The sequence below is a fragment of the Struthio camelus genome, chromosome 3, assembly GCF_040807025.1.
Source record: "Struthio camelus isolate bStrCam1 chromosome 3, bStrCam1.hap1, whole genome shotgun sequence".
Taxonomy (NCBI): Eukaryota; Metazoa; Chordata; class Aves; order Struthioniformes; family Struthionidae; genus Struthio; species Struthio camelus.
The window spans coordinates 53,535,548-53,556,112 of NC_090944.1; the positions used below are offsets into that span (position 1 = coordinate 53,535,548).

Consider the following 20,565-nt stretch of genomic DNA (forward strand, 5'->3'; position numbering starts at 1 on the left):
GGCATGGGTTAAAAAGGAGGAGTCACACGCTACCAGATGGAAATCGTTTTTCATATTGCTTTTGCTCTCCATTTAATTATTTTATTGTCTGGAGGGACTGAGTTTTTGGGAAGGACTGCAAGAGCCCTGGCACTACAGGCACCCTCGCTCTGGAGCTGATCCTTCCCACTGAATGCAGTGAGATATAATAGCCTGTCGTCAGAGCTGACCTGGTGGGTTGTCCCTGCAACCTGCCCCTTGCAAAGCCACCTAAGCCTTTCTGTCTCTGCAACTGGCATTAAATATGCCTGTTGCACTGTGTGGTTTGCATTTCTTAAGGCTTCAAAACCATCCTTCAGAAATTCCAGATTTATTAAGGACATGGTTGCTATGGGAAAGAGCTTTGCCCAGCAGCTTCTGCAATTTTGACTGTACTCGTACCTGTAGAACTGGGAGGGCTGAGCAGGTGCGGGCAGGAGGTGAGGGCAGTTCAGCTCTCTTGGCTGACGTACCTATTTAAATGTGTGCCTGTGATAGTAGCTGAGAGGCATGCGGGGAGCTTGCCTAGATGTGTTGAAAAACAGTGCCATTGAGAAGACAGCAGATGGTCCCCTGCACAGCCTCAGTTTATCTGTGTCTGTGACCTAGCTCGTCTGTGGTATCTCTCTGGACAGCAACATACTGTGCTCCTGCAGATAGCGAACAGCTCTTGCACCTCACCTTAATTGTTGCAAGTTGTGAATTCTGAAATACTCAAGTTACAGCCAAATGCATTCACATTTGCATTCAGTGTTAAAAGGGTTAATTAAACATTGGAAGTGGTTTCTATTTCTATTTCCTTTTTTACTTTAGGTCAAAATGAATCTGGAGTTGCCGTCCACAACGGTAGAATATATTTAGTTGGCGGCTATTCGATTTGGACAAATGAGCCTTTGGCGTGTATCCAGGTGAGTGATTTAGGTTTCCTTTAAAGTCTTTGCCAATAATTTCACAAGGATACTTCTTTATGCAGAGGTTATTCAAAAATGAAAATGTGTGTGAAGTGGAGAGATTAAGGATGTTTCTTGTGCAGCCACTGAACCCGTAGAAACACACAGAGGAAACTGGATATTAAAAAGATTTCTGGATTAGTCATTAGATGTAATTCTTCTAAATAAGATCTTCTGGTAAAAGAGGGCTGAGGAATCTCTCCTGTGACAAGATTTGGGTAAAAGAGCGAGTGTATATTTTCAAGTGGCACAATAAAGTTCAAAGGTAAAAGACCTGCAGAAATGGATGGGGCCTAAGGCCTGGCCCTCAATTTTCAGCCTTTCATGCGTGTGTGTTTTTCTTGAAGTTGTATTTCTGAAGAGCAGCCAGAGTTAACGAATTGTTCTTTGACAAAGTTCAGTTAACCTGCAGCCTGCCCGAGTGCTTACTGCTTCAAAGCCTGAACGGAAGTTGTTTTTGATCCCTGTTGCAGGTAATAGGTTGTCCAATAAACTCTTCTGCTCTCATCTTGTATGATAGCAGCTGACCTGCAGAGTCATAGCTTTCAGATATTCCCTTACAGAAACTAGGAATTTTTATCTTTCTGCATTTCTCTGAGGGAAGGAAATCTGCTGTGCAGCCTTCCCTTTGTGACCAGCTGGGCAGTTACAGGTAGAACCTCTTTCCGTCTCACTCTGCACTTTTGCTGATAGACAAAATTTTCATTAGCTTCCAAGTAAGGATTTTAGCTTTTAACCTCCAAACTGTCCCACAAGGATACAAGTTAGCATGATAAAGGAATGTAATAAATGCTGACCTAATGATGAACACTCGTTAGCATGAGTTTGTAAAGAACAGATCATGTAAGATAGATAAATAGTTAAAACTATGTTCTCATTACAGTGTAATTGCATTTTTCTAAGTTATTGGCTGCACTACCCACAAACTGCAACCAGAAAAATTCATTCAGACTGGTTTGGATAACAACAGTAGCTGAAATACAGTGCTCCACGTGGAGTAATGCATAGCAGTATATCAAGGTGGTGGATGGTACTCCACACTCATTTGTAATCAGCAGGTACTTTGCAATATTGTTTCACCTGGGTTTAAATACTGCTTAGTGACAAGTGAAAACGATCTTGGGATCTTCCTTTCAAAATGGACTTTTATCCACATCCCAAAACTGGCTGTGAACTGGCAGCCTGCCCAAGACAGTCTCAGCATTGAAGGGAGAAGAAGTATAACAAGTGCTTTGGCAGAGCTGCATGTGCTGCCTCCTTCCCTTCTCATTGTTGGCATTGTGCCTGGCTTTAACCAGTAAAACTAGCCCTTTTATCTTCATATTCAGCAAATTTGAATTTGATCTCTCCTTTGGAAGAAAAAAGCACTTTTTTCCATATGTCTTCATTACTTGAAGTCATTCATTTGGCCTTTCCAACTTCTATGGAGCTCGCTTGCTCCTCTATATACCAAGGTGACAAATGATTCATACTTTGTGGTAACGGTTTAGCATTTCTGTGCAGAGTGCTCTACTTGCATGGCAGCACATTCTGCTGCCAGGAAACACAATGAAAAGCGTCACTATCTACTATTAAGTGGTGGCTAGGATAAGATTTGGGTGATAAGGACAGTAATAAATCACTAGATCCATAAATACAATCTAAAAGTGATCTCAGACTACCTTTCTGTTGGGATTAATAGTACATTTATGCAGTATGTGCCAGCAGTTTTGTTTCAGATTTCTTTTGTGATCCTTGAAATATTTTCTACACTTTGACCTGCAGGTGCTGGATGTTAGCAAGGAAGGGAAAGAAGAGGTATTTTATGGGCCTACACTCCCTTTTGCTTCCAATGGAATAGCAGCCTGCTTTCTTCCGGCTCCCTATTTCACATGCCCCAACCTTCAGACTCTGCAAGTGCCTCACCACAGGATTGGCACAATGTGAGGCGAGGCATATGCACTTCATAAAGTCAAAAGTGGAGGGGGAAAAATCAAACCCTGTGTATAGAACGCTTTCTTTGGATCAACGAAAAGAATCAATCCGTGCAGGCTGCTGCTTTACCTTCACACGTTTGTCTTAAAGTCAGATCACAATAGGCAAGATGGAAGCTACAAAAACTGTCTGTGGTCTCCTCTGCCTCAGATTTAGAAGCATATACACAAGACCATTTGGCATTTCTGCTGGTGACTACTTGCTACCTGTCTCCATTTAATTTCCTTATGCAACTTTGTACGGTATCGTGAATGCTCTCAGCTCCTCCCTGGGCTGCTGTTCTTGGAAGTCTGCACGTTCAGGTCTTCACCAATGGCACTTTCAAAGACGACAGAAAGCCGTGTTTATGTTGACAAAGATGATATAATACTGTGGTAATTATGCAACTTACTTGATACCTTTGGCAAAAAGAATAACAAATGTGTTGAGTACCAATTCCAAACTCCATCATTTACAGTTTCTCATCTAGTACTACTCAATTTGAAATTTAAATACTGCAAAGCGGATTAAAACAAAAAACAAACAAGCCCTATAATATATGAGGAACACGTCTAAAAATTGTCTCAGCTGAAAGACAGACACTGAAGCCTTGTGGTTAAACCCAAGTCTGAACTGAACGTGTTTGTCTGAGAAGCTAAAGATCATTTGGGATGTCATTTACCAAGGTCTACTATCAAATAAATGTTACCTTCTGTCATATGATCAATTCCGCCTGACAGCTGCAGTCTTTTAATGGTGGAGAACAGCCTCTTTACTGTATAATTAAAATCTGCCATTTACTTAATATTTTTAATATCCATTTTGCAAAGGGTCACCACATTTACAATTATCAACGAACAGTCTCATTTTGTCCAACATATGGTCCCACAAATCATTGGTCTCCAGAGGCTAAACAGGTGTATAACAATGTCAATATTTATTTATTTATTCTTTCAGTTTATATAGTGAGTCTCCATGCCATACTCCAGGCATATGTCAATTCACAATAAAAATTCTAACCTGTTATATTTTGGCTTTGCTTGGCTACTGCAGCCCCTGTCTCTTATTTTCGTCACAAATTTACATATCTGAACAACAACTTCAATGTTTGTAAATCTTAACCAAGCACATAATTAAATCTTTATTTATGATTTACAGGTACAGTGCGCTTCTCTGCTTTACCTACTGATCTGTTCCTTGCTACTGTGGTATCTGAGCAGACCTATGAAATTTCTACTGACACTCGTGGAAATGCTGCTTGCAGAATAAGCCACAGTAATAGCCTGTGCTTGCTGGACAGGAACAGTTTTGACTTCGTCCAGTGAGCAGTGTGGCCAAATCAAATAAATCTTTAACTTTAGGGACCTGGTTAGTGATACCGTAAGGAGAACTCTTTTTATCAGTTCCTACCATTTCAGTCTCCAGTTTGGCAATCTCCATGGGGAACATCAGCTTTCTTTTTCTAATAATTTTTAGGTTAGACAGAGTTTTGCTGAATATTCTCAACAGCTTGCAGTTGCATAGAACAGAGTCCCAGCTACCCAGGCTTCACCAGGCGCGCTTACTTGAGTGCTAATAATTTCTCCCTTTGCACACAAAACAAGTCTGTGTCCAGGCAGTACTTTTCACTAACTGTACAGACAGCTACATAGGCTATTCATCAGGAATCTTTTTAGTTTTAGTTCCTTTGATCTCGTGGAAATCAGCACGCAAGGGCCATTTCTCCAAACAAGCCATTTACACTTCAAAAATCTGAATGTTGCTCTGTGTGGGCTGCCGGGGCCAAGCCTGGCCAGTATTCGAGGTTGTACCTACGTGCAGCTTGGAGGGACACAGACGGTTAGCAAAACATTAGACATCGTATTTTCGGAAAGAGGGTGGTTAAATAGACGTGCTTAGAGCACCTCAGGGCTTTGAGCCTCATTCAGCAGGTACCACCACATCAGGTGAGTGATCAGCTTTTGCTCCATGTGTAGAAACTGTTGTTGTTACTTCCTATTTTACAGGTGGTGGGAGAATTAAATTCCTAGGCTTTGTAAAGCACGGTGTGTTTCCAGACAAAAGTACAAAGTATATTTTGCATGTCTAAACGTAGTTTTGAGGCTTCCGTGCCTAGGTCTCGTAGCTTCCCACCACTTTAGCTATGAAATCATTTCAAAACTCTTCCTTCTGGAGGGCGAGGGATTACAACGGCTCCAGCTGGCTGTTTACCAGCGGCAGCAAGCTGCGACAGAAGCCTGAGTTGGAGAAGTGGAGGGGGCCAGCTTCCTTATGCAAAGCGGCATGTGCCTTTTAGTTCAAGGACTGAAAAGGCCGGAGTGTATGGCAAGAACGTTATTTATTATGTTTGTTCTGCCCTTTAGACACTTTTACTGTTCTGGTTGTTACCGCCAATTGTGTCTGCTGGTGAATAGCAGTTTTAAACAGCTGTGCAATTGCATTAAATTAGTTAAGGGTACCACAGCCAGAGAGCCTCAGGACAACGCATATGCTCCTATTAATGTCAGGATTCTGCTCTACCTCTTAATCATCGGACTCCAGCGATCACAGAGAAGTCTTTCGTGACAACCTCTCAGCCACCAAGTTTGCATGCCAGGCTTTCCTGTGGGGTCTTTTCATTTGCTTTAGTTGCAAGACCTTCAGGACACATGGAGGTGCTTTACTGAGCCTGAAGTCAGCTGTGTAGCCCTTGCCAGGTGAGCAAGCTGGTTATCTATTACTGGCTAAGAGCACGGTGTCACTGCAGATGGCCGGCTGGTGCCAGCAGGGCTCTGCTCTGGGTGAGGAGACTTCCCTAGGGATGGGTAGGGGATGGGAGAGCCCAGGTGGCTTTGCCTTGCGGCTGTGACTAAGTACAAGTCCCACTGGCAATGGCTGGCTGGGAGGGGATGGGGAGGGTGAAGCTGCTGAATCAGCATGTCCCAGCTCTGTCACTTTTCCATTTAGTGGCCCTGGCCTTTGGCACTGCACTGGTTGCAGGCTCCTACATGTGGGTGCCACATCCACCTCTGTGGCCCAACGTTTTGTACTATTTTTGCCAAACTTACATAAACCTTTGAACCCAGCCTCTGTCACGGCCCAGCCACCAGTTTTGGTATGTAACGCTGAAAGGCTGTTTAGCTGTAGTTTTTCCACACAGCCTTGAAGATGCCCAGAACAGGAATGTTTCCACATTTGAGCATTCAGTTACTAGAGTCCGATCAGCACGGTGTGAAAGCAGAAGCCAACACAACTCACTCGGGTTCCCAGCTGGGAAAGTGTGCAAGGTCATGAACTGTGTCTCAGCTGGTAAAGCTCACTGAGGGCTTCAAGAAAGAGGCATCTTTGTGACTGACTAGTGCTGCTGCTGCTGCAGCAGCAGCAGCAGCAGCAGCAGCAGCTCCATAGACGGCTCGGTCTGGAAGTCACTGCAGTTCTGTGCGTTTCCTTAGAGTTATTGATTAAAGCTGCTCACATCTGCAATGAGGCTTTTGGGCCACAAGGTCTTGAGAGCTATAATGAATAGCTTTAGTACTTCTATGCCTGTCCTGTGATCTGCCTTTTAGGTCATTCCCATAAAGAATAATATTTCATCCTTTATACAGCATGCTTCACCTCAGCGTCCTAAGATGTTTTATCAGTTCTCCTTAGCTATAAATAACCACAGTAGTAATCGGCTGCTTTGTGCGTTTCGTCCAAAAAGACACCGCTTCCAGAAGCAGCCTCGCAGGGTGCTGACGCACTGCTGAGCAGCAGCACCAAGAGAGCCCCGACAGCTGCTTCTGCCCGTTCTCCACCGAGCGTTTCACGCCCAAGTGCCGAGCAAAGAAATAGTTATTTGTTATGTGCCAGTGTGCTGCAAATCTGTTTCTTTGCACTAGTGTTTTTGTAATGCTTGTGTTTCTAGTCGTTTACACTTTTTAACTTAGCAGCTTCCAGGTGAAGTACCTGACTCCCACGATGATTTCAACTTCTGTAACTCTTTTTCCTCTTAAGTTTTTGCCTTCTCCGCTTACCCTCCCCCAAACCGGCACAGACTCTTAGTACATCAGTTGCAGAATCATGGAGACCTAGATAATTGAATATTCACACATGCAGAAACAACACAGGCAGAATGTGGAACAATGTGGAAACAAGCGCGAGAAGAGGCGGCATCTGTTTATTGAAAATTAGAATGTAGAATAAATTAAGAGGGCAAGGTTAAACCACTTCATCTGCAGCCGGAGTTTGTAGGAGAGGAAGACTTTGCAGGAAGTTTAGCAAATAGATTGCATAAAGGGCTTACGCAGTTTTATTTTGCCAAACTAAAACCTTTTTTTTTTTTTTTTCCTTCCCTCCCCCCAAGGACACATTTTAAAAGGGAAAAAGTGGCTCTATAAAGAATGTTTTTTCAATAGAGATAATTAATATATGGTTGTTCCACAGTAATGCCAGAATTAAAATATTTAAAATGTTACTCTGTGTAACAATGGTACAATACTTACTTAAAATACTGAAGAACAGAGTAAGTACTTCCAGAAACACTCTCAGTCCATACAGATTTTCTCATCAGTGCCATACAGGTTATGTTGGCCCTTTCTAAAATTAATAAGTGAATTCAGCAAACTTGAGTTTTTAATGCCTACTTGGGTGGCATTCTTCAGGGATGGCAGGCTATCCAAGATATAGCGTTTGATGAACTTACTTAAAAACACAGTGAACCAGGTTGTGACAAGGAATTATTCTGTGGGCATTTCCCAAGGGCTGCAAAGACACTAACCTTTGAATATATAGGATTGGGGGGGGGGGGGGCTAGTTATTTTTCCTTTGTACTTAACTGTATCTATTGTGCACTAAGCCTATGAAAGATTTACTACTGAAGCAGCTCAAATAGACAAAAGCCATTTCTTAGTCATTCATTATAAAACAAGCTTAATTATGCTAGGACATATTGACACTACATCAGATTTTTTAATCTTCAACATAATTTTATAACCATTGCTAACAGATGGGCTGATTATACTGAATTAGAGTTTTAAGTAATAGTTAAAAATTATAAAATATGATTAAACTGAAAATACCCATACGTGCATAATTTTAGAAGCTACTGAAAGAAAGAAAAACAGCGTGCAATAAAACCTCTTTTCTGTGTCCTGAGGGAAATATGTTGCTTTTAGGTGGACAGTCATAGAAGTTCCTTAAATTACTGTGTAAGTAAGTAGTATGCTATTGGCAGCTCCTGCTCTGCGCAATTACAACAGATACGCAGAACCTTATTCTTTGCAAAGGTCTGCTGCTCTCTGCCAGCATAAAAGGAGTAAATTTTTCTATTTCAGAAGCATTTTCATTGAAGCAACTGCCTTCCCCCCACTATTTGTTTTTTTTTTAATCATTGTAAATGGAAGCAAGGAATAATTTTTCTTGTTCCTGTTCTTTAATAACAATAAAAAATGGGAAATTTGTATAAAATAGAGGGACAGCTTTGTGGAACTAATGGATGTTGCATGTGAAATTTGAACAGAATATTTCTTTTTTTCCCCCTCTGTTTGCCAGTGTACCATTTCAGGGGTACTAAAGGAAAAATAATTTGGACATCCCTCTCCCTACCATTGCTCATGATACACTGGACAGCTGTTTCATATCACAGTGAAGATAACAGGTCAGAGGTGATCAGTATCCTGAATTCTGGAATAGGAGAAATATAAAAATGAAATACTTTTTATTCTCCTATCAGTTCTACATATTGCAAAGAGAAAAAGAGCACAGTAATCCTTTACCCACTCATGTCCTGGGACAGTCCTCTAGACAAGGAGATCAGAGTAGAAAATGCTTACAAGGCATTGTGGCTAGAGGTACTAATGAATTTCATGTACACCAGGTTTACTCCGGCTCCTTTCAGAGATATAAAAAAGTTGGTGATATTAAGACATTTTTAACATACTTAATTACTGTCACCACAGGCTCACCATCTTTCAGTGCAGTTTAAAAATATATATATATTAAATCTCGGTAAGCTTTTTCTCGCCCCATGCCCAATATCTCCAAAAGCGTGAAAGCAGCAGCACTGCGGTGGGGTAAGACAGATTTTTTTCTTGAAGGCTAATGTTGAACTTGTGAGTATTTCACAAGGTCTGTGAATAACGTTCGGGGCTCTGAGGCCAAAAAACCCCCAAGCCTGCTTGTTAGAAAGCGTAGATTCTTAAAACTGACAGGTAGGGTGCTCTTTACTTGTATTCATACAAAGATTACCAGTTAGTGATCTTCACAGAGATTTCCATCAGGAAAATGCACATTTCTGTAATATTGTGCACATGGTCAGAGGCTAACTGAAAATTCTTCATGGCAATCCATTTTCACTGTACAATAGCTCCACAAGTCATGGAAGCTGAGACTATGCCACACTCATGCCATTGATTGATTTAAATGAGGAAACCCCTGCACAGGCATACCTCCACACTATCAAGATACATAGCATGATATTAGCCACAGCATTAAGACGGGGGAAATGGCCATTACCTTCTAGAACAGCTTGAAGGATAGTAGCCAAAAATCCTCCCATTGCTGTAAAGTTGTAATACTGCTGCTGGCCAGAAGAAAGGAATCTCTCTCAAGACATCTTGCAGGATGAATTATGTGCAAGTGACTGACCAAAACGCCAACATCCTGAACATCCATGTTTGTGGCAGGCACCTTCTTTAAGGCCTGGCATGCTTCTTGAACGGTGACTCCCAGTAGCAGACTGATTGGCAAAGCTGCTGGCTGTCAGCAGTTGATGACTTCAAATGGCAGCTTCTGTTGTCTTTGCTGCGATGACAGAGCTTGTATGAGTGAGTTACCAGTCTCATTATTATATAGAGAGTGAGCTTGGTATTCATCTCTAGAAAGGTGCTCTTGGGATATGCTTTGGTCATCTGCTGGCGATCATCTCAAATATGAAGTATGCCCCTTTTCCAGTAATCAATATAATTGTCAGAAACTCCCAGGAGCCTTCCTCACTAGCTTTCCTGTCATACTCACCTGAGAGATGGTGAAAAACAGGTATGTGAGCTGTATTTATTTGTGGAGAGCAGGTCATCCTGCAAATGGCAGCAAAGACATCTGCCCAGTGTTGGTAGAAGCTTCTAATAACTCACTGCCCACTACTCCTGAAAAACAAAGACTCCAAAAACAGGCAGGGCAAGGCAGTGAAGCATCTATCCCGGAAACAGTATCCTGTTCTGATACTTCCTGGATTTCCCCCTCTACAGCCTTAGAAACAGATGTCTGAAATTGTCTGTGGCAACACCAACAATACAAAGAGGCTACGATCTCCTGGTGAGCCTCTGAGATAGGTCTATGATTTGCTAGTAACCCCAGAAATGCCTCCTGGTGCCAGCTCAAATTGTAAATGCTTACAAACCACCTATACACAATGGCAGCAAAACTACTCTGAAGCAAGAGGTCAAAGTCAAATAGGGAATCACTGAGGTCCCCTAAATTCTTCTTGGTTACTTTCCAAGTTCACTGCACACTTAACTGTTGGCTAAACCCTAAGGTGACATTTCAGCTGACACAGGGACAACCATCCAAGTTCCATGCCACCAGGATCTTGAGCCCTGCAAATCTCCTTTCACACTTTTCCTATTTGGCCCACTGGGCCCAATCCAGTTTTCCCAGAACACACCTACCAACTTCAGACCTGCACAGAGAGAATAACCAAAGCTTAGCAGGGGGTGAGTTCCTTCCCTGCAGCCAAGGTCAAGGATGCTCACCAGTTGGTGGATGTCTTATTTTCAGATTCCCTCTCTATGTGACTGGGAGCAAGGCTCTGCCCTACTGCTTACTAGGCAAAGCAGAGACAGCATGCTCTTTCATGAGAAAGGAAAAGTAGGCTTAAATTGCCTTAAAAAAAGAGGCAGACATTGGACATATATGCAGATGAACTGCTCCTATCAGTGATAGCAACCAGTGTAAAAGCCTCTTTCCAGTATTCCCCACCATCTAGCTTAAGCAGCTCCTTATGTACGGCTCTAGGGATGCCATGCATAGGTGCACTGTAAAGGGAACGTAGACATGTGTAGTGTTTTTAAACCAAACTGTTCCTATGCAAAATAACGTGGAAAGGTTTAATCCAAATAATATTCAGTGTCCTAAGTAGACTTTATGGAGACGGCATCTAATAAGACATCATACATAATTATTTGTTTTAGTTCACGGTGATATGCAATCCTTACTTTTCTTATACTGTACTTAAATTCACCAGTTTCTTTTTTTCCTCCTCAGTTTGGAGAGTTGTTTTGGTATATGCTCGATAAGTCACTCTAGAGTAACGCTCTGCAAGCCTTCATCTCATTAATATTATCAAAACTGTCAGTCACATCTGCACATGTCCATACCAAATAATTAGACCAAACCAGATTGCCCATTTGGCAGTGGTTGATGAATACAATACAAAATGCTTTATTTCTGTTCGCATTAACTTTTTGACAGAGAAGAATGATAATTTGCAAACTGTTTAAATTAGTTTCTCATGCACCAAGAGCTGTTTCACATTTGCATAAAGCTCTGTTGCATTTTCAGAAACTTCTAAACGCTACAGACAGTATTAAATATGTCTTTAAAAATCTACTAAACACATCATTAAACAATTTGTTACAGTACCTATCTGCTCTATCCTTTAGAAGTCAAAGGTTTTACTTTCAGGAAGTAATATGACAGTCAGACATCTGTTCTGTTATCCACTGTGTGCTGAGACTCAAATTTCGAAGGCATCTCTATTAATCTCACTTGGAGAGGTTTTTATTTTATATACACACACACACACACACACACACACACATACCTACACACACAGACACACATAGATACGTATTTTCTTTTTAAAAAAAAAGCTTTTTAGAAGTACAATCCTCCTGAGATGAATAAAACTCCTCCCAGGCACAGAAGCTTACAAGTAGCTACAATGCAAGTTCAATAAGTCACTTCCATAATGAAAAGAACCTCCACGTTCTGCGCTATTAAGTAGCCTAAAGAGGCTTTTAGTTACTGCATTATCTGAAGTAACGATAGCTGATTTAGGGAAAAAGATTATCTATTTCGACTTGGTAAGATTACTGTAACGAAACAGAAGCTGCTCTGAACAAGATTTTAGGGATTTTTTTCTAGAGTTTTTAGACAGAAAAATAATCTTTCCTTCCCATTAATGCTGTACAGTTAAAATCTGAATAACTTTAAATTAGGCACCCTGTTCACCAGTGTTGCCATTAGGAGCAAACTTACGACTCCCAGAGTCCAGTAAGGAGTTGCAGAAATACAGGTCATTGAGTGAAGTGAAAAATTTGAATTCTATAGGCATTAATGAAAGCCCCCTGGGAACTTTAAAAAAAACGCAGAAAAAGTTACAGAGCTAGACCTGGTCAGACCCAAAAGATAATCCATAATACAGCAAAATATTTGAAAAATCCAGCTTTCCAGGCAAAGAGAAATAACTACTAGCCTACAACGAAATTAAATTAATTTCCACAATGAGTACTTTTTTTTAAAGTCCATCTGTCCTCTCTTCTTTTCTCCTCCCACCATTTACACACAGTCCAAGTCAAATGGATATTTAATAGTGTCATGAATATTTTAAAATATCATGGTATCACTGTACATTCTGGGTTAATTTTTACAAATGTGATGTTAAAAAGGAAAAGAAATTTGAACCTACCTTTTCTTACATTACCCACAAGGACAACAGAAGAGATTTTACATTGCAATCTGAAAGATTTTAATGTTTCGATACCAGAGGAGGGTAGGACAGCTATATGAATTCTATGCAGACATATACACAAGCCCTCTCTTAACATAAGATAGCTCTAGCATACTGTTCCAATTCTTGGTGAATGCATGAATGCACCGTGTTTATCAAGTTCAGTACTAGAGATCACAGTGTGTCTCGCTCTGCTAAAATTAGAAGTTAAGGAGTTGTAATTTTCTTAAGAACACGCTGAACTGAGGAGGTTTCAAAAGTACACTGTTAAGAGGGCCAAGTGAATTGAAAATGTGAGTTGAAATGTGAATTGAGTTTTGTGAAATCACTTTGGTCCTTTGAAATTCCACCTTGTATGCTGCAATACAGGCTCTTCTGCTCACATAAACATTTTAACATGTAATAAATCTGCCATGTCTTTCAATCGTCATTCAACAATATTTTGACAGTTACTCTTCATATGCATGACAATATTCAAATACCACAGAAATTATTAAAATTAATATATTAAAGTTTAAAAAATCCCAAATTGATCAATGTATTGCAATTGTAAAGACAGTGTGTTGTGCAGTGCTGTTTCAGGTATTAACAGTGTGAAAACACTCAAGAGGAGAGGATTAATCGCCAGCACGCTCCTAATTTGTCTCATCTTCCAGTTTTTGTATTTCATTTTGTCCAGCCTCCGTGAGGTGAGATAAGAGTCTTTTATAGGCCTCTCTGTTGAAAAACAAAATAATGTAACATGTTACTTAATCTCACACAACTTTGGAGTAAAAGCACACAATTCCCAGATTGTTTACCTATTGGGATATTAAACCAGAACGTATGAAAGAGAAATTTTTTATTTTAAAACATGCAGTTATCAAGGCTCAGAGGAGATCTGCATTCAGACTTCATCACATTCACTATCTCTTTGATTTCTGCATAGGAAATCTCCCTGTGACTCTGGCGACAGTACAGCGATGGGAACCCCTGGCACTAGAACGCAGACTGGCACTGACACAGATATAGACTGTCGCCTTCAACAGAGAGCTCTGATTAGTTTTAAAATAAACCTGGAATTCAGAAGGGGGCTGTCACTCAACTCGATGTTCCAGCAGAGCGCATATGTGTTGGTGAGGTTTTTCACCTATAGTTTGCTGCAATACTCTCCAACCTAGACTATATCATTATTGCTAAAGTACTGCCTCTGACATTGCAGTAAATTCTTTTTCATAAAATATTAACTTGAGCAAACAAAATGGAAGATAAGCATTTCCTGAAGTTTTCATACTAGCTCCTGGCAACAATAACACTGGGCATTGCTGCTATAAGCATCTAATTAAATTTCTGCCCTTTGTTTCTCTTATATACACAGGTTTTGACTTTCATGTCTACAGTAATTCCACAGCATATGTTAATATAATGTTATAATGGCCAGGACTGAAAAGAGAAAATCAGTTATTAGTGTGCTTACACTGAAATGTTCATGGAATACCTCAGACTGCTGGGTAAGGGAGCACAGTCTAAATACAAATTATTAATACAGAACATCAAGAACAGATTTGATAATGTATATGTTAAGGGATACAACTAGAAGAGACTTGGCTGTGTTTTAATTCCCAAGCATATATTTCAGGAACTTCAAACAACCTTTTTTTTCCCCGTGTTTTGTAGGTAAAGGGATGAACTTTGCCTTATTGGCAGTACGAACCTAATATATGAAAGTCGGCTATGAACTACATTACCAAAAGGACAAAAGCAGGTAGTATGAAAATCCTGCCCTTGTCTGACGTAGTGTGAAATCCTATAAATAAAACAAACTATTTTTTGGTGGAGGGTAATAAAAAGCAAATAATATATGAAATAATTATGAAATCACAAATTTCATTTGTAATTATTAATAAATGAATTATTTTTCCCATTTAATGGAAAATTAATACTCCTTGAACACCCTTTAAAAACCCATGAGTTATACTCTTGCACAACTCTATCTTTTTCTAACCCAGGCCTTGCTGATGTTTATGGCAAAGCTTCTTAAGGCTGTGGTGCGGACCAGGATCCCATCCTTTGACGAGCCCCAGTGTGTGCATTTATGTAGTCACTTAGGCCAGCCCCTGGCCTACAGCCACAAGGCGGTCAAGTGCCAGTCTTCCAGTTAGCAGAATTAACAGAAAGACCTCTTTCACTTTAGGGGCCCCACTGTCCACAGCTTCCTGGATTTTCTTAACAGCATTTATACAGGTGCAGAAAGTTCACTACTGCATCTGCACCCAGAGATGCCACCATCTGTGCTGAGCTGCTCACCGCAAGTGCCATTTCTTCCCAAGGCTAGATGGAATTCACAAATCAAATATTTCTGTCCCAAATTCTCTGAAGGGCAAACGGGAAGAAGTGTGATTTTGCTGTGCCTATCAGAGGCAGGAGACCAGCCTTTTCTGAACATCAAGCACTCTTGTAAGCTTATATTACAAGAGACCTCTTGTAAGTAAAAAATTAAGCCATGAATATTTCTTTTCCAAGCATCTCAGGTTATATCTGATTATACTGCAATTTTACATGTAATCTGTATCCTCTAAAGCAGGGACTTGCAGACAAAGAGACAAATTCTCTAGGGCAGGAATTCTTTTTTATTCTGTATTTTAGAACACACAGTGTAGTGGACAGAGGCAATCTGGCTTTGCGTAAATTTTTTTTTGGGTATGTAGACTCAGTGTCAAAATGTCTGTGAAAATATTTAGCAAATATGGATGGCCTAAAATCATGAAAGTCATAAGAGAAAGTAGATTTCTGGCTGAACACACTCATTTTTGAGTATCTGTGCTGCTGTCTAACGTTGCTTTCTTTCAAAAGAATAAACCTCCACTGTTCATTGTCAAAAAGTAATATTAAATTAAAAAAAAAAAAAATCAAACCTCTGTGCAGTATTCCTTCCAAGACCTTGCTTGTGCTCTGAATCCTTCAGAGACTGTGTGATTGTGGGAATCAGGCAGGTAACTAATGTCTGATCCAAGACTGCTACTGTTTCTAGTATGCTGAAAACTCGATGATCATACACAGCTGTATAGTCCTGGATAAACTGCCTGAGGGGGACACAGAGGCATAGAATGCAAGGTCAAAACAAAATACAGAGAACATGCCAAAAAACAAGAGTCCAATCAGAACAAGCAATCTGGATCGTGAAGTTTTCATATTTTTACACTGAAATACTCTATTTGGAATACTTTACTTTCTCTAAATTTTTGCAGGTAACGCTGCAAAAAAACACATGTTTATTTCCAAGTTCACAGATTGTAGTTGAATTGGAAGTAAGACCATGCTAACCGAGGTATAAACTGTCCCATGAAATTAATGTATCCTGTACAAGGCAACTGGCAGTCCCACAAATGTCCACGCTGATTTCAGCAAGTCTCTTGAGTTCTCAGTTAGACATGACCCAACAGAGGCCCAGTGCTTATGTCTGCAAAATGCCTTGGGGTCCTTAGCTCACGCATCTCTTCTACTGTATCCACGTGAGAAATGGAATTCATGGAGAATATTATTTTGCAGAGGTATGGAATAAGTAGAATTTGCATTATGAAAAATTTAGCTATTTGTCACAGAAATCAAACCAAAACAAAAAATAAATAAAAGCAAAGCTTTTTATATGAGCGTTTGATATCTGCTACTATGCACTTCTAATTAGGCAGGCACCTTCGTTCTTCACGGCACCTAAGACTGAGCATCACCATTCACGAGGGATTTTTCCCACTGCAGTGGCAATATACCCTTCTCTTATTGGCCCTTCAAAACAGTACCTAATCCATGAGAAAACAGTTATGTTTCCTGCTTGTATCTTTTCGCTCTGGCTTTTTCGGCCAAGCCATGTTTAAAACCAGTGCCAGAAGTACAATAATTTAAGTACTATCAACAAGTGACAATGCAGTATGTTAAGGATAATTAGTTAATTGAAAAAAACATGTTTGCTGTCAATTGGCTTGCAATAGTTTCACTGCCAATTGGCATATTTTCTGGTTACCTAAATACAGAAGTCAGCTGGGTGGCATGTTCTCCTCCTGACCCTGCTTGGCAGCCTTCTACCATGTATTGTAGAATGTCTGTAGATATTTTTTTAACTGTAAGAGAAAAATCACAAGATTCACACAGAGCTCTTGAACTGACCATCTGGAGAATGTCTTCTATGAAGACTACAGTTTTTTAAAGGAGGAAAAATGGTTTAATCTTACTTTGATGCAAGTAAAATGACTGCGAAAGCAGTTAGTAAGATTGGCTATAAAGAACAGAATGAATCACAGATTTATGCAAAAGAAGTCTTATTTCACCACCATTATCCTTTAGACACACAGATTTTAAGTACAGTACTCTCTCTTTAAGTCAAAGCAAAGAGATACACACTCAATGGGAATAGAGATTTTATTTAAATTTAGGTTTTGTTTGTATTCTTTAAATCATTCCTATTTGAATTAAAGAAAAGCAGTCTGGACATTATATCCTGCCCAAAGGTATATAAATCTACTCCTTAGTTTCATTGGGAGAGTATTACTCCGAATTCCTCCTTATCTTCTTTCTATAACACTATTTTCTTCCACTTAATTTATTCCAGAAAATACTCCAGTTGCCAGATAGAGCTCTTCCTTTATAAGTTTGGAAGTGGGCTGCAATGACTCTTCTACCGGCGTGCGCAGCCCTGTCTAGGCAGGAAGTGAGCTGGTGGCTACAGCAGCCCAAGACATACAGCTTATTCTACTCTGCAACATACTGCAAAGCAGATACTTTCAGCTTTAGACAGATACGGATATGGCAGAAGGGGGAAGAAAGGGTGTGTGCTAATTCAGTTAATCTCCTAAACATATTTTGTCCTTGAAACTTCTACAGACCAGAATTAAAAATTACCCTAATACCTAAAATTCCCAGGAGAAGTCACAGGTGAATTCCCACTTCGCCTAATGCTGCCACAGGCAGCAAGCAGTGGAATTGTGAGTACACATACACATGCTAATTCACTGCACGAAGGTGGGGGTGAACAGAGTACTTCACTTTTTAAGAAATGAAAAATAAAATAAAGAGGTGCTTATCAGTATCAAACAGGACATGCTAAAGGAAAAGAAAAGGCTCAAAGATGCCTTCAGAAAGCAACACGTTACTTTTAATCCATTTATAATGTCTTTGTGGGGAGAAAAAATGCTAGACCTATTTGGTCTCAAAGCTTTAGGTGCAAGAGAGCTTCCACAGTTATCGATTGCAGGAGAAATGAGTTGGGGAAGGTAGGGAGAAAGGAAATGCTCTTTGGAGTCTTGACAAGGTTGATCTTTCTTTGACCAGAGAGTGGCACTTGAGTTCAAGAGAAAAGCAAAGCAGAACAACTCTGCCTTTTACAGACAGAAGCCCCGGACCACTCATTCAACTGGTAAAGCTCCTTCAGTTTATCTGGCCACTATATCTCCTTCACCTCATCTAAAAACCACATAAAACCTAAGTATCTGGATGAATAATACTCAGTAGTGTATAATCTTACGCTGTATTTAAAGCAAACAAGCAGCTCACCTTGCAGTTCGTTAACCAATACCATGCATTTCAACACAGCTGGGAGAACCAAGTCAATGTCACAGAATTCAGTGCTCTGGGTTCTCTGAAGAACTTCGAGAATGAAAGCAAGAACCGAGGCCAAGCGAGGAGGTGGAGCATTACCTTTGAACTGCAGGTAGTTTTCACTGGGAAGACAAAGCAAACCAAAACATAGTCCATAATTTATTTTTCTATTCAGTGCAAGCACCATATACTTTAAAATAACATTGTGGTATTTCAGCAGGACGGCTATTAAATAGATTTCTATCTTTATCTTGGTGCAACTAACAGCTTCTGTTTGTCTTAGTCTTAGAAATGATTCCTAATTTATCAGAGGACAGTGATGCCTTCTAACTCTTCTATTCAGAGGGAAGTGAGAAATAGCAGCTATCATAGTTAAAAGGCCAAATGTGACTAGAAAAGTTAAAATACAAAGAAAGCTGAATAAAATAATGGAATAAAAAGAGGAGTGTAGATTCTAAGCCCCTGAAAACAACACCCAAAATACAACTTTTATTCAGTTAATTTATTTACCTTTACATGATTTGTCAACTAACATCCCAACTGTGTTAACAATTCTGCTATTTTTTTTATTTCAAGGAATATACTGTTACTCTTATTTCAACTTTTGTCAACATTATATTGTAATGGGACAGACAATCTCTGCTTTTGCTCTGTCAGAGCTAACACAACCTTCTCCACCATAAAACTTGTCACAAAGATAAAGGGTAAGCTGTCATCCTGCAACAGGAACAGATTTTGACAACACACACATTTTGAGTGTTCCAGTTTTAATGTCTTGAATTGTTATTTTTCACAAAAGGATGCAAGAATCTGAACTGCTGGTGATTTGAAATAACAAGTGACTTTACAGAAATCTGAAGACAATGACTTCTAAATTTAAGCATTCAGGAGAAGAGAGCACAGGTTAAAAGAATACTGTATCTATTTATCGGTTAATAAGAGAATTTCCAGAACCTTCAAAGTAACTCTTCAGATATTTAAAATCAGCTACCCAAGCAAGGCATACATCAGTTAAAAACTACTATCCTTCTTAAAGTCCTAAAACAATGAAGCATGCTTACACAACTTGATTTACACTTTCAAATGAAACCTGATTTTCAGAGATCTGAATATTTGATAGCATGGTTTTAGAGCACTAGTATACAGCAAATAACAGTCGTAACACTTTCCTCCTATATTCTTCACATATTGTAGTCTTACTAACTTTAATATTAGCATTTCTGAAATATGAGCATTTCTGAAATCCGTGAATTGACTACGACAATCTAACACTTATTCTTTTTGGCTCTCATCCACTAAAATGATTATCTGATCTGGATAATACACCTTTGCTCATGTGGTTCAATTTTCCCTGTGCAGCAACAAGAATTCACCAGCTTTCTAATGGCAAAAGGACTAGTAAACTCTGTATGCATTAATGTATGGACCTAGCGACTGCCTCCCGACCACCCAACAAGCTGTAACTGAGTGACTGCTGTTCAGTTCTAAGTTATTCTTCCCAGATCACTAAATAACATTTCATGTCTTACAAGTCACCAACTGCCGTTACACTTTCAGAACTTTCTTTCCACTATCAATCTTAAAATTCACACATGCATGCACACATTCACAAATAACTCTATTAAGATGACAAAATTAGAGTATTCATAAGTTAAGAAATGTCAGAACTAAGGCTGCCTGTGAAATCTTAATTCACTTCCTTAACATGTGATAAGACAGGCTTTACCTACAGGAGTGCCTGTTATATTTACCTGAATGCAAGATCAACCTTGAATTCGGTTTAGTCAACAGGCATGCACACTCTTTAACAGATTAAAATATAACTACCTTGAATATAAGTAATTGCCTTGTATTTGAGGGGGTTTAACTTCCCTCCTAACACGGACAAAAAAAGTCCATACTGCTCCATTTTCCAGGGTACATAAAACAACGAGCTTCAGCCTTTCAGCAGAAAGGACCCAACATTTACAGTCACTGTTGGTAGGGGAGTGAGTAGCGACAGTACAGTTGATAACTTCAGTCTCTCGTGCCTCTACTTCTTCCTCTTCCCATACCACAAATTTCCAATTTCCCTGGGTAGCACATCTCCGCATAGCCTGACACATGCAAGAGTCTACCTCTGGGCCTCCCACGCACAGGTGGCTGTGGCAAGTGCAAACACTACAACCTGAGGGTACAGCCTGAGATGCAAATATATGATACCATATATCTGAGGGTATCTTTTCTGGAAAAATACTTGCTTTCCATTTGGCCACATGCAATACTTTTTCTCACTGTCTAGGACCTCCATCCTCTATGGCTCTCATTCCAGTCTCCCTCATCTGATCTCTGTTCACTTGGGAACTCCTCAATTATGCTTTGCCAGTCTATATACATTATCCTTTCTTG

The 20,565-nt window shown here is 39.9% G+C and overlaps 2 protein-coding genes across 12 annotated transcripts in view; one reads left to right on the top strand and one right to left on the bottom strand.

Moving 5' to 3' along the window:
- The window catches only part of KLHL32 (kelch like family member 32), a 132,649-nt gene extending 128,702 nt beyond the window's left edge, over positions 1 to 3,947 (top strand). For all 5 annotated transcript variants that reach the window (XM_068937842.1, XM_068937843.1, XM_068937841.1 and 2 more), the window contains 2 exons: positions 832 to 926; positions 2,733 to 3,947. In XM_068937842.1, coding sequence (XP_068793943.1) covers positions 832 to 926; positions 2,733 to 2,894 — 257 coding nt within the window. In that variant the 3' untranslated portion in view covers positions 2,895 to 3,947. The remainder of the gene's footprint in view (positions 1 to 831; positions 927 to 2,732) is intronic.
- A 7,332-nt stretch (positions 3,948 to 11,279) lies between these two features.
- Positions 11,280 to 20,565, bottom strand: part of MMS22L (MMS22 like, DNA repair protein) — a 103,961-nt gene continuing 94,675 nt past the window's right edge. For 5 of the 7 annotated variants that reach the window (XM_068937851.1, XM_068937847.1, XM_068937853.1 and 2 more), the window contains 4 exons: positions 18,133 to 18,299; positions 16,607 to 16,703; positions 15,504 to 15,671; positions 11,288 to 13,326 (listed from right to left, as the gene is read on the bottom strand). In XM_068937851.1, the coding sequence (XP_068793952.1) occupies positions 13,245 to 13,326; positions 15,504 to 15,671; positions 16,607 to 16,703; positions 18,133 to 18,299 (514 nt within the window). In that variant the 3' untranslated portion in view covers positions 11,288 to 13,244. Of the gene's footprint in view, positions 13,327 to 15,503; positions 15,672 to 16,606; positions 16,704 to 18,132; positions 18,300 to 20,565 lie in introns of all 7 variants that reach the window. The other 2 variants (XM_068937850.1, XM_068937852.1) reach the window with 2 other exon arrangements.